Source organism: Aquila chrysaetos, chromosome 17, assembly GCF_900496995.4.
Source record: "Aquila chrysaetos chrysaetos chromosome 17, bAquChr1.4, whole genome shotgun sequence".
Lineage (NCBI taxonomy): Eukaryota > Metazoa > Chordata > Aves > Accipitriformes > Accipitridae > Aquila > Aquila chrysaetos.
In genome coordinates, this window is record NC_044020.1 from 534,121 (window position 1) to 547,404 (window position 13,284).

At 57.8% G+C, this 13,284-nt stretch overlaps 1 protein-coding gene across 1 annotated transcript; it reads left to right on the plus strand.

Moving 5' to 3' along the window:
• The first annotated feature begins 1,083 nt into the window (after positions 1 to 1,083).
• PMM1 (phosphomannomutase 1) lies at positions 1,084 to 10,224 on the plus strand. Its single transcript, XM_030040786.2, has 8 exons — positions 1,084 to 1,242; positions 1,346 to 1,463; positions 2,349 to 2,425; positions 2,652 to 2,743; positions 5,049 to 5,148; positions 6,011 to 6,086; positions 9,092 to 9,207; positions 10,012 to 10,224. Exons 1-8 carry the CDS (start codon positions 1,171 to 1,173, stop codon positions 10,132 to 10,134), a joined length of 774 nt encoding a protein of 257 aa, XP_029896646.1. The 5' UTR covers positions 1,084 to 1,170; the 3' UTR covers positions 10,135 to 10,224.
• Positions 10,225 to 13,284: the final 3,060 nt, after the last annotated feature.

Consider the following 13,284-nt stretch of genomic DNA (forward strand, 5'->3'; position numbering starts at 1 on the left):
TTATGGAGGTAACTCGCAGCAGCAGTGTGGAAATAGCTATCCTGGTGACATTAACTGGTGGACACAATGAATGCCTCCCCCCAGCGAGTAGCTGAGGATGTTTTGGTAAACATTATCCAAGGCAATGGCACAGAGGTAAATTATTAACACTCTTTCTGTACATCCCCCTTTCATTGAGTGGGAGCAGGAAAATCAAAACCATGAGCAAAAAACAGAATCTGTGAAGCCACCTGAATGCTTCATTTTGAGAGGAATCTGGCAGGGAACTGGGAAAAGGGGTTGTACAATGTCCTGGAAGGAAATAATACTGAGAAAAAACAATCAGACCGTAACCCCCCGCCCCCCGCGCACCGTTCCAACTTAGCTCAGCACACTGAGCACCGTCTGGGGAGAGAAGGCAAGCTAACGGCTGAGCAAAAAGCATTGAATGTTCCATGGAGGTTGTTTTTGATGTCAGAAAATAGTTCAGGAAATTATTGTAGGAGGCGGCAGCCGGGCAGGCTGTCTACCATTACCTGATACAGGCCAGCATAACAGGGAGCCGTATGAATATGATCTGACCAAATGGTCTGATTAAATCCTAAATGACTCGTGGGGTAACTGCTAAGCGGGTCAAAGCAGAAGTTACTGCAAGAAATAGGTTTGGGTTTGTGCAGAGGGGTGGAGGCTGAAAACTGCATTTCTTCAGTGAAAATATTAGCTATTAACAGCAGCCTGTTAGAAATGCAAGGTGAGGCACGGGGACTGACCAGGTGAATGCACGCTGCTCCTCTTCCCTTCCTTAGGACACAGAAACCCCCAGAGCTTACCAGGTAGCTCAGTCCAGAACCCCCGACCCTATATGCAGGGGGGGGGCACTGCAGTAATAACAGCAAACGTGAAGACCCCCGCCCCAGACTCCCCGGTCCTCCGTTAGGGCTCTAAAGCAGAGGATTTAACGGAAGAGCTGAAGCGGGGGAGCTGTTCAAGACCTGCACGTTAAGGCGTTGCTGGAGGGGCCTTCGGAGGCATGGGGGTACGGATGGTGGGTTGGCGGAGGGGTCCTCCGTGGCCGTGCCGGCCTGCCATGCCGCGTCCGTGCGGCCGCTGCTCGGGGAGGGCGGCGCGGCCGCCATCGCCTCCTCGGCACAGTCCCGCCTCCCGCTCGCAGAGGCCGGGTCGGTGGCGGGGATGGCGGCGGCGGCACGGGGTCGGGTGCTGTGCCTCTTCGATGTGGACGGGACCCTGACGCCGGCTCGGCAGGTAGCGAGGCACGGGGGCGTTGAGCGTTGCGGGGGGGAGACCGAGGTCGGCATGGCGGAGCTCGTCCCGCCGGCCGCGGCCTCACCCGCCGCTTCCCCTCCAGAAAATCGAGCCGGAGGTGGACGCGTTCCTGCGAGAGCTGCGCGAGAGGGTGCACATCGGCGTGGTGGGAGGCTCCGACTACGCCAAGATAGCCGAGCAGCTGGGGGACGGGGACGAAGGTGAGACGCGGACGACGAGGTCTCCTGGGGGGTCACCCGTGTCCTAAACCCGACGCCGAGCCAGCCCGTGGCGTGGTTGGCCGTGCCCAGGCGGGAGCCGGCGCTCGGCTCCTGCTCCCTCTGGGGCGAGCAGGCAGGGATGCTCCGACCGACGCCGCCGGCTCCGGCATCGGGTTTGTGTGAGCTTCATCTGGGCCCTGACAGCCTCCCCCCTCCCTGCTCGAGGAGCCCCTTGCAGATTTTGCTGCCCTGCTGCTCCGCGGTGGGGTCTCCGAGGGGTTCCTCTTCGCGTTCAAAGAGGGACATGGGGTAGAGGAGGGAGCGGGAGGGCGAGGGGCAGCCCCCGCTCCCTCCGCCGAGTTTCCCTTCTCTGGCATGGATGCCAAGTGCGGCTGGGCTCTGAGCTCTGCCTCCTGCCTCATTAGCGGAGGGAGGCCGAGAAATTCCCGGCTGAGGCTGATTGCTGAGTCGGCAGTGCTGCGTGTCGGGGTTGCAGGAGGGTCTGGAGTTAGATAACCAGTAACTGCATCGCCACAGCACCCTGGCAGTGGGGAGGGGAGGGGGGCGAGCGGAGGAACTCGCACGTGGTGGAAAGCCTGACATTTCGGAGCCCTTATCTTCGTCCTGCCACTGATTCAGCCTGTGACCTCAGTCAGGTCGTTTCCCCCTGCGTGCGTCAGCTCCCCACCTGTGAGCAGGAGATAATCTCCTCGCCCACTTTGTGGGGAGCGAGGAGGGTCGGTGGCCCTTTGCAGAGCACGGGACACATGGAAAGTGCGATACTAAGGAACCGGGAGGATGGCTCGCTCAGTCCTGAGCCCAGTCCTTTTGGCCCCTTTTCCCAGGCACTACTCATGTTTCCTCTTTTGTTTCCTCCCCCCTCAGTCATCGATAAGTTTGACTACGTCTTCGCAGAGAACGGCACAGTGCAATACAAGAACGGGCAGCTGGTCTCCAAGCAGGTAAGTCCAGCTCTCTTGCAGCCACGGCTCTGCTTCCCCATCCCCATGCAGCCCCTGCGCCCTGTGTGCGCAGGGCCCCGTGCGGCGCCTGGCCCCGGACAGATGGGCAGCCTGTTCTCGTCTCCCCAAGAACTAGGTCTGAATGTCCCACTCCTCCCAGTCATGTTCTCGGGTGGGCTTCCAGGGAGGTCTAGCTTCTTCCTCACTCCACCTTTTCCTCCCACAGGCCATTCAGGACCACTTGGGGGAAGAGCTGCTGCAGGATCTCATCAACTTCTGTCTCAACTACATGGCACTGCTGAAGCTGCCCAAGAAACGGTAATGGCCCAAGCCTGTGCAAATGGCAGTCACATCACTGATTTCTAGGGAGCTCTGGGCTCCAGAGTCCTCCTAAGAACAGCTGTGCTACTGAGCTTGTCTTGCTCCAGGTTTTACCTTAGCATCTAGAGGCCTTGTGTAGGATCACTGTCCCACCGAGCTGGGCACTGTGGGCAAATAACAGAGGAGGGTCTTTGTTCTGGAGAGTCTGCACAATTTTTTAGCATGATGCCTGCTCTTTTGCCCCTCGGATTTCCTTCCCTGGGAAGCAGGGTACAGCCACCGCGTGCGTCTCATTTAGGACAATGGTACCAGCTCGTTACTGGTCAGGGCATCGGGCAGCATTGGCCGTATGAGTTTCCAAACAGACGAACAATGGCTCTTAAGATGGGAGGTCCAGTGCCTGAGCACAGTTTCACACTGTTTCTAACCCCGTGTCACTTGGCCCCACTGGTAATAGGGATGGCCCTGCTCTGCCCCGTGCCATGCGTTCCTGCCTGCTTCCACCCAGGAGATTCGCAAGCCACAGGGCGAGGTGGGTTGGTACACCTCCTCTGAAGGAAGACTAGGCCACTGCCAGGAAAGAAAAGGGTCATTTTCCATTGGTTCGGCTCGCCCTGTTATCACAGAAAGGAGAGGGAACAGATAGCAAGAAGGTAGAAGGGGAGAGCAGGCGGACCTGTTTCAGAGGCAGCCCGCAGTTAAAGCAGCCCGGGTGCAGTGTCAAACCACCCCTCAGACCAAGGTTTCACAAACGCTTGAAGGCGGCGTGAGCCAGCAGAACTGTTGAAAGCAGCGGCTCTGCCCTACCCTTGCCCCGGCTGCTTTGCTCCTGCTCTCCCCTTGCGCTTGTACAGTGAACCCAAGTGAGCGAGCTGTCTGGTCGAAATTAAGCTGGTAAAAGTTGCTAAACTGTGATCCAGATTAGTTGCCTGATGTGAGTCACCATGTGGCAATACAAGGACTGGTGAGAGGGGCCAGGGTGGCTCCTTGCGACAGGACTGCCGGCTGAACGTGTCCCTGAAAGCATGGGCTGGGACCCAGAACCCTCAAGGCTGTTTGGTTGCCTCATTGCTGTCTGGTTGCCCAACAGCCTGGCAAAGTGTCAGCTCCCAAGTGCCTCTGTGGATTTAGGCTTGTGGGATTTCTAGCAAAGCAAGGACTTTAACCCACATCTCCTGAGTCTTGTCCTGGGACATGAGTCACCAAACCCTGCGTGCTTGCAGAGACGCTGCTCCCAGGCTGCAGGCATGGCTGCCCCTGTGTCCGTTCCCCACGATGTTCTTCACTGTGTTACGAGGCAGGAGGTGGAGAGTTTTTCCCCCAGACTCAGAGTGGTAAGCTCTTCATCACAGAGGAACAGTGGGCAGGGCTGGGAGGTCCATCAGAGGGTTAATGAGCTCCTCAGCTGGAGAGGGAAGGGGATCTCCCTGCTCCAGCTAGGTTTCCACGAGAGTTTCAATCTCTTTCCAAACTGGCAGTGCTGCCGTCCCCTGTTGTTTCTGCCCCACCAGTGCTGGTACCTGTCTGACCCCTCGGTGAGCTATTCCAAGGTGATAAGCAAACAGAAGTGGTTGGGTTTATAGCAAAGAGAAAAGGAGGGAGCAGTTTTCTGCTGGCTTAGTGCTTCAAACCAGCCCACCGAGGAAGCGGCAGAGTAGTGATCCCAGTGCAAAGTGAGGCTGGCACACAGGAGCTGGGTCCTGCCCCTGCAAGCTTAGGTAAGAGTTGCAAGGGTGCAGGGGACAAATGGGAGATACAAAGGCCCTGTGGGTCCTACCTGATTTGTGTCCCACAAGGAGGTCCTGATTGCTCATCAGTGTGCAGCCAGACATCAGCAGTGAGTTACACTGACCTGTTCCATCCCACTGCCCTAAAGGTACTGCCAGCTTCACCCAACCCAGCCAACGTTTCTTAAAAGCCTCCAGGGGTGGAGATGCCACAGTCTCGTCAGGCAGTTGGTCCAGTCCAGGCAATAGCTGTCCTTGCAGTTATTACAACATTAAAAAATGTTTCCTATCATCTCACCCAAGCTCAATGCTTCCAGCCTGTCCCCAGGGCACACAGGAACTGTTTATTCCTCTTCTCTTACAGTCTCTTTTTATAAAACTGAGAGCCCCTTGGAGACCTTAAGCAGAGTTGTTGATGCCTGGTCTCTGCCTGGCATGAAGCACCCATGAATGGGCATGGCTTCTCTCCTGCTTGCCCCTGCAGAGACTGCGTGCCTCACTCAGCATCCATTCCCCTGGAAAGGTCTGTTTTTCTCTCCCTGCCCCAGTAACCTTGTGCCCTTGCCCACCCACAGAGGAACCTTCATTGAGTTTCGCAACGGGATGCTGAACATCTCCCCCATCGGACGGAGCTGCACCCCAGAGGAGCGAATCGAGTTCTCTGAGCTGGACAAGGTACACGGGCCAGACTTGGACTCACCCTCCCCTTTGCTGGTTTTACACCACCACAAGTCTTGGGTCTTACCTGCTTCCCCCCTTCCCAAGGAGGGGAACCAAGCCAACGCATGCAGTGAGGTGGAGACAGGACTGGGGGTCAGAGAACCCAAGGAGAGACATAGATGAATGGAAGAATTTGACTTCATTAGGGACCACTGGTGCAATGGGATGGCCAGCAGGATTCCTTGTGGGATAGAGCCCCTGGGAATAGGGCACTGACTTAACAGGGTGTCTCCTCGTTTACAGTAACCAAAGACAGAATTGCTCTGAAAACCTCAGAGAGACCTAAACTTCTCAGGCTGCACCATCCCTCCAGGCTGGCCCAGCAGCAGTCTTCTCTCTCCTGCTCCCCCAGCCCCAACAGAGCTGGAACTAATGGGCTTTCCAGCCCAGGAGGGCCACAGCGGGCAGATCTCTGGAGCCCTTGGCCCATGGCCCAGCCAGTTTCTGCCTGGGTGGAGGAGTCTTGGGGTCGAGAGACTTTTCAAGACTTTGCAAGACTTTTTAAGCAAAGCTGGAGACTTTGAGTTATGAACTGGGCTTCTGGGAAATTGAAGCATTGCATTTCATTGCCAAGGAAGGGCTGGCATCTGCTCTTCCCAGGAGCCTCCTGCAGCTGCCCTGAGCTGGTGGCTTTTTACGGAGACACTGGGCAGGACTGGTGAAAGCTGGCTAAATGACATTACGCTGGGGGCAGGTGGGAAGGGGGAAACACGATAAGCCAGAGTTGTCCAGCAAACAGCTATATGGTGGCTTTTGGTAGACTGTCAAGATCTAATCACTCAAACCCTCTTTCCTCTTTCCTCCTTCTCCTCCGCAGAAAGAGCGGATCCGGGAGAAGTTTGTGGCAGCCTTGCAGAGGGAGTTTGCTGGCAAAGGCCTGCGTTTCTCTCGAGGTGAGCGAAGGGGGCTTCCCTGGCTTGGCCCTGGCCTCTTTATCATGTTTCCCATAAAATGCAGGGAAGGGGAGCGGGAAACCTGGCTGTTCCCTCCAGGGGCCTGGAGACCCCAGTAAGAACACAAGGAGCTTCTGTTCCTGAAGAGCCACCGCAGGGGTGTCACTTTGGCATTCACAGCAGGGTGACAGTGGAGAATAAACCAAGCTGCAGATTTGCCTCCCTGGGAATCAGCCAGACAGGCGGGTTTCTGTCCCGTGACGTTATCCCTGCCTTAATTCCAGTTAGCTCTGCAGAGCCCACCCCTGCCCAGGGTGTCTGTCCGGGCTCACGGATAGCAGCAAGGTGGCCAGCAGAGCTGCAGGCACACACAGTCCTCTCTGGGAACGCCACGGCGTAAGGGAGACAGGAGTCTCACGCATGTCTCGGCCCTGGGGTTTTGTTGGGAGGGTTGGCTCCGAGGGGAACGTCTTTCTTCCTGGAGGAAGAGCTGCCGAGAGGCAGGGAGCTTGCAGCTCCATGCCACGGCCTTCTGCAGGGCCATTTCGTGGGGTGGAGGTAGGCTCTTACAGCCAGCTTACCGAAGGCGAGGAACCGGAGGAGGGGCTTGAGCAATCCGGGGGTTTGGAACCCGGGGTTTGGACGGGGAGGAATATAAGGGTGCGTAAGTGGTGGGGCTGAAGTGGAGCGGTGGGTACGTGTGAGATAAGAAGGTGCCACGGGGCAGCCTAGCCAGAGGGCGAGGGGGTGACGAGGGTGGGAGGCAGCCGGTGACACCCCGCTCTTGCACCCAGTGTGGGCCAGTACCGAGGGTCTGGCCCTCTGGTCCTCCACGGGTTTTCCTCCCGAGAGCCTCCCCTTGCCTTCAGCGTCCTGCCAGGGGCATCCCGTGCTGCCCGCAGCACTGACACACACCGTTTGTCACAGCAGAGAAAGACAAGGTCCCCGCCGCCGTGTCCCCGCAGGCACAGGGGACGAGAGCAGAACAATGGGCCTTTCTCCTCTGACTTTGGGAAGCCGCCATGAAGAGCCCGGGCCTGTTGTGTAAAAGCATGAAGACAAGGGGAGCTGCGGGCCCCCCCGCAACTCCTCCACAAAGAAAACGCGGGGTGTCTCAGGTCAGGCATCCAAAAACAGGGACACGCGGAAACGGGGCTCATCTGCCAAGCTGGCTCCGTGTGCCTTGTCCCAGGCTGTGGAGGACGCAAGCCCCAGAGGTGGTAGGAGACCTCCCTGCAGCCCCCCAGACCCATGCTCTGCCTAGGCGAGGGACAGTGCTGGCTGTCCTCCACGCCACCTCTTCTCCCTTTGATTTTTTGCCCTCTCCAGCTGGCATCAGGAGCCCCTTCTTGCTGTCCAGCTCTCTTTAAAAGGCCAGAATGCAGTGAAATGCAGCGTTTTTCACAGGTAAATGGCTTTGGATGCAAAAACCAGGAAGGATTTTAATGAGGTCAGCCAAGTTTAGCTCCTGCTCTGATGCTGGCTTCTGCTGCGAGACCAGGGGCATCCCCATCCCTGAGCTCCTAGGGCACTTGCTCCCGTCCGTATCCCAGTGCCCTGCCCGGGGCATCCTCTCCGGTAGTGAATCCTCTGCCCCAAGCTGGACACACAGGCTCCATCCCCAGCTCCTCAGGCTCCAAGGAGGGTTGGTTTGGGATCTCCAAACCAACGGGGACACCTCAACCAGCCAGGGAGGAAAGGAGCACAGCACCAGGACACACACGTTTGAACAGCCTGGGGGATCGGTGCCTCTCCTGCAGCAGGGACTGTCCCCTGAGGGTACCTGTCTACTCAACACCTTCCTAAGAGGGCTTCGGTTATGATTTATGAAGAAGGAGAGGGTGAAACTCAAGATTGCTGGTGGTGCAGTAAATTGCCTGGAGAAGCAGGGGGGCCCCCTTGAAACCAAGAGGAGCAGAGACCTGATCTGGCAGGGAGAGGCACATCCCAGCTCAAATCCCCGTTCCTCCGGGCTCTGAGCGAGACCCAAACATACGTGTGCCCTAAGTTGCTGGCTTTGTTTTGGGAGGAGTGTGTCACCTGTGTCAGTAATGGGACAAGGGACTGGCTCTGCAGCCCATGCACGCAGCAGGGCAGCTCGAGAGGACGGGAGGGTGCTGCTTCCATGCACCCCCAAAAGGCAGCTCAGTGCTGGGGTAAACTCTGCCTGGTCTAAGAGCAAGGGCTAGGAAGTTTGTTAACCCTTGGTGGCTGTGGGTGTCCATGTGCACGCGTATGCACGCTCTCTGGGAAAGCTCCCTTACCTCAGTACGTTTGCCCCGTCTGCCTTGGTGTCCCTCCAGATGCTGGCAACCCGCACTTGACTCTTGTGGTGAGAGGTGACAGGCCAGCGTCGTGCCCCGATTATGTCAACGGGTTCGTGGTACCTCCACAGCAAGATCCTCGGTCCGTGATCAGCGTGCAGAGCCTGCTCGGGGCCCCTGAGCTGTGCGGTGCACGGGGTTTGCTTTGCGTGTGCAGGGTGCTGGGAGCCCCTGGTCCCCGCAGGGTTAAGGAGTGTCGGAGCAGTGGTTGTGGAAGGGCCAGCGATGTCCACGCAGGAGCCTAGGAGAGAGAGTGGGGCCAGTCTCTGAGGGCTTTGTCCCCTCTTGGGACACAGAACCTGCTGATGCTCTCTGCAAGGCGTGACTCCAAATCTCCCTCGACAGATCCATCTCTTGGGACCTCCCGCCCCAGCATCCCCCCCCCCCGCAGCCCGCTGGTTCCCGCTTGCCTGCCTGCCTGCAGTCAGGGGAGCCCTGCTGATGTCACGCCAGCACTGCTGATGTCACTCCAGCCTGTTGTCATAGGAACAGCATCTGCCACTATCCTAGCCACATGCCTGAGAGGCACACCAAGGCAGAGCTGGTGCCCGGCTGCTGTTTGGGGTGGGGGCTCCCCACAGATACCCAGCCCCTCTCCCCTCCTCCTGCCCGTCCCAGGGTGGGGGGGAAACCCTGCCGGCTCCCACCAATGTTGCCCGATGCCCTCCCTTCTGCTGGCAGGTGGCATGATCAGCTTTGATGTCTTCCCGGAGGGCTGGGACAAGCGCTACTGCCTCAACGTGCTCGATGACGAGAGATTTGACGCCATCCACTTCTTTGGAAACGAGACGACCCCTGTGAGTATGCCCCGCTCGCCCTACACACGGCTGCTTTTCCTCCTTCGGGCTGGCAAGCCTGCGTGGAGCCGCTCCATCACAGGACCTGTGGCCTGAGTCCCACCGGTGGCCGACAGACCTCCGGCAGTGCGAGGGGGAGAGATGCTTGCGCGGGTTTGCACGGGGCTTGTGGTGGTGGCAGGCCCGCTGGGTGGCAGGGATATCGCCTTGGATTCACTGGGCTGGGGAGCAGGTCCACCTCGGCATCACCTTCCTCCCCCCGGCAGCCTCGGGATGGGGGGCAGCCGCTCCTGCGGCTTGCAGGACCCAAAACACGAGCCCCCCAGCACTTAGGAGAGGGCTTTTCAACAGCAGGAACAGCTTCGCCTTCCCTTTGGAGTGGTGGAGGGTGATGCTTCCTTGCTGCTGTAGACCAGTGTGGCCATCCACTCGGCTCTTTCCAGAGCTCTGCCCCCCTAACCGTGCCCACCACACCTTCTGCTAGCCCCCCCACAGGCAGGGCAGGGGGCATCCCCATGCTCCTGGACAAGCTTTGCTGGTCTAGGACCTTCCCCTTCCTTTCTATACTCCTCCGCAGGCACTGAAGATGGGAGGCAAGAGGGAGGGAGCAGGGCTCCCAGCCCAGCCCCTTCTGCCTCCCTGGGCCAGCAAAGCCCTGACAGCCCCTTCCCAGCAGGTCCCTGCCTGCCCAGCCGCTGGCTCCCACCCCAGCTCCTCACAGGACAGAGCAAGACGTGGATTCAGGGATGAGGATGCTCTGGCGAGACCCTGCTAATGCCTTCCCTATTTTCTATTCCCCTGCAGGGAGGGAACGATTATGAAATCTATGACGATCCCCGCACAGTGGGACACAGCGTCCAGTCCCCCCAGGACACGGTCCAGCGATGCCGTGAAATCTTCTTTCCAGAGAGAGCAAATGAGTGCTGACTGCCAGGTTCCCGCAGCCCTGCCCCGACCCCACCTTCTCCCCCCACCAGGAAAAGCACCTTCATTTGAGGAATCTGCTCAGGGTAGGCTGAAAAAAAACCACTTTCCAGAGCTGGTCGGGATGCAACGCGTGAGTGCGGGCGGGTGTGCAGGAGGCGGCCTTCGCTGAGCAGCCCTTCGGCATTCGCCCTCTACAGCTGGGGCTCGTGGGACCAGACCCTCCTCACCTCCAGCAAAACTTCTCTCTTGACAGTTGGGGCCGTGGTGGGCAGCGATGCAGATGCTTTCATGGTCAGAAAGCGTTTGAAAAGGCCAGTCACAAAAGCGTGTGTGTGTCCATCCCATGCTCCCTCCCCTCTTTTCTATTTCGCTCTGTTTCTCTTAACACTTCTGCATGAGGGAACATGCATCTCACCTTTCTCTCCCCCTTGCGCCTTGGCTGGGGAGGATGGGGCTGTTGAGGCCCCAGGCACTCTCACCAAGAGCTGCTCTGAAGCAAGAGCCGGGAAGGCTGTTTGCTGCAAGCCCGTGATAGGAAGGGGTAGCTGCGACCCTGTCTCATTGCAGCGTTGTGCATCCTAATGGAGAGGATCACCATGTCCCTCACCTTGATGCCACACCGTGCCAGTCCCTACAGGTGACCTGGGAATGACAGTTAAAATGACTCTGCTCCTGCTCTCAGCTTTGCTCAGGTGCATGAAGAAATTCATTCTCTTTAGCTTGCAAAAAAAAATGGCTACCGTGGGTTTATTTTCCATGTTCTGCAGAAGTTGTCAAGTCAGACCTTGCCTGGCATGGCTGGAGGACCCTGGGTGCCTGGCGTGTGCAGAGCACCCTGCAGAGCTGTTGGGGGGCAGAAGGCTTCCCAACAGTCTTCCCACCTGCATGTCCGTTAGGCATCACAGATGTGTCAGTGTAAAACCTTAGCCGGGGCATTCATAACAGACCAAGTCCCCTTCCTTCCCAGTGCTCAGCTTTCCATCATGCTGCCAGAGACCTTTTCAGAGAGGGCCAACACAGGCCAGACCTGGTTTCTAGTGCCAGTGGTGGTACACACTCAACAGTGCCCTCCAGGCTTGCTTTGCCACCCTATCTCATCCCACATGCTTGGTTTACGTGGTCACCTTTAGGGACCCGAGTTCTCCAGTGCAGCTGGCACGTGTCCTCCTGCTCCTCTCTTCTCCTGGGTCTTCGTGGGTTGCAAAACCGCATCTCTCCTTTGGCCCTTGACCTCCTCCCTCACGTTGCCCCTCTATTCCTGGCCATTATGCTGGGGGATGTGACTGCAGCAGTGATGCTAGTCACAACTTGGTGCTCAAGAGGAGCTCAGGGATCCCCTCCAGGGAGATGTCCTGCTTAGAGCTCCCCAGGGTAGACACGTCTGGTATCTGACATGGAGGGTGCCAGAGGTTCCTGCAAAAGCTCCCCACATTGCTCCCTGGGAGCCTTTCTCAGCACATCCCCGCTGCTATGGCACTGCCCCATCTCTTGGACTTGTTTTCTCTCCTCTTTTTCTCCTGTTCCTACTTTCCTCACCATTGCTCTTCATCTCCCACCTAGCAGCTGGACTGCAGAGAGAAGTTTCTCAGCTGGCTATTGCCAGTTAACCACGGGGCCAAGTTCCTCAGGCGAGATACGTTGGTGCTTTTAGACCCCGGGCAGGGCTCCCACGATGCCACGGGCAGAGTCCTGAGCGGACCTTGGCACTGCTGCCTGGGGCAGGAGCAGGGGTGCTGCGTGACCAGCGCTGGCAGGGTGCTGTCTTCTCCACCTGACTGCACCTCTTAACTCTACAGTACATCAGGTCTGTAACGCATTGCATTCGCATGAGCGCAGCAGTCTGCCCAGCATCCAGAAATCCCCAACAAATGCACAAATTCCTCTTTCTACCCAGAGAAAATTTCTGCGTGGGAGAAGAGGACCTGTTGGGGAAGCCTGGATGCAGGGTAACCTTTTCACAGGCCACTGGTTTTGGCCTTCCACTGCAACCTTCACGGAGGAATCGTGTGTTTTGTGGTTCCTCCTTCTCTGTTTCACTGTGGATCAGGTTACGTGCAGGTTTGGGGGGTTTATTTTTCCTGTGGGGCTATTCAAAGTCAGCAGGCTTTCTAGAGAGCTTGGTGGTGGGTGAAGAGCAGGGCCTGGCACGAGGCACCACAGTGGCCTTGGGGCTGAGATGCCTTGAATATTTGAAGGGGAGGGCAGGCTGTGTCCAAGGCTGCTCCTGATGGCAGCACATCCCATGCTCAGGCTGGGGGGAGCTGCAGGGCAGAGGCAGGGATGACCTTCAAGACACCAGCCATCGCGTTCTCCACTCAGGAGCTCATGTGTGCATGGGTGAGATCAAGTTCAAGAACCTTCCCCGTTCTTGTCTCTGTCTTACACCAAGCTCAGGCTAGCTGAGGGCACCTCCTGCCAGGAGACTCTGTCCTGCTGGAAGGATGAGGAGGAGGATGGCATCAGAAGCAGCCCCAGGCTCTCAGAGCCACAGAATGGTTGAGGTTGAAGGGACCTCGGGAGGTGACCTGGTCCCCCTTCCCTGCTCAAGCAGGGCCACCGAGAGCCCCGGCTGCATGCCCTTTTTTTGCGGGCAGGGATGAGGCACGGCGCTGGGGTGGGAGCCCTACACCTAGGGAAGGGTGCACGCCTGTCCCCCAGACCCCTTTGCCACGATGCTCCTCTCCCGGTGGGTGCCCACGGCGTGCGTGGGGGTTTCTCCCCGCGTGTGCGTGAGCGAGCGGATGTGGCGAGCCCCGTGTTGGGGACCGTCGTGCCATATGGCTCTGTACCTGTGCGAGATGGGCAGCTCCTGCCTGGCTGATACCAAGTGTTAAATAAGAAATATATTTAAATACATATATATATATATATGTATATTTAAAAAAAATAAAATCAATCATATTAAAGCTACAACACGCAGTGGTTGGAGGCAGCGTGTGCTTTGTGCCAGGTTCTGCTGGAATGAAACGGCAGGCAGATGCACTTTGAAATCCACGCAGCAGCGGGGGACCAGCCCCGGTCCCAGTCACCCCTCCTGGTGGGCAGCAGCCTCCCGTCCCAGGCTCAGGGTCTGCTTCCCGAGCAAGGCTGGAGCACCCTGGGACATGCTGTGTGGAGGTGCGTGAGTCCATCCTGCCATCTGGATAAATC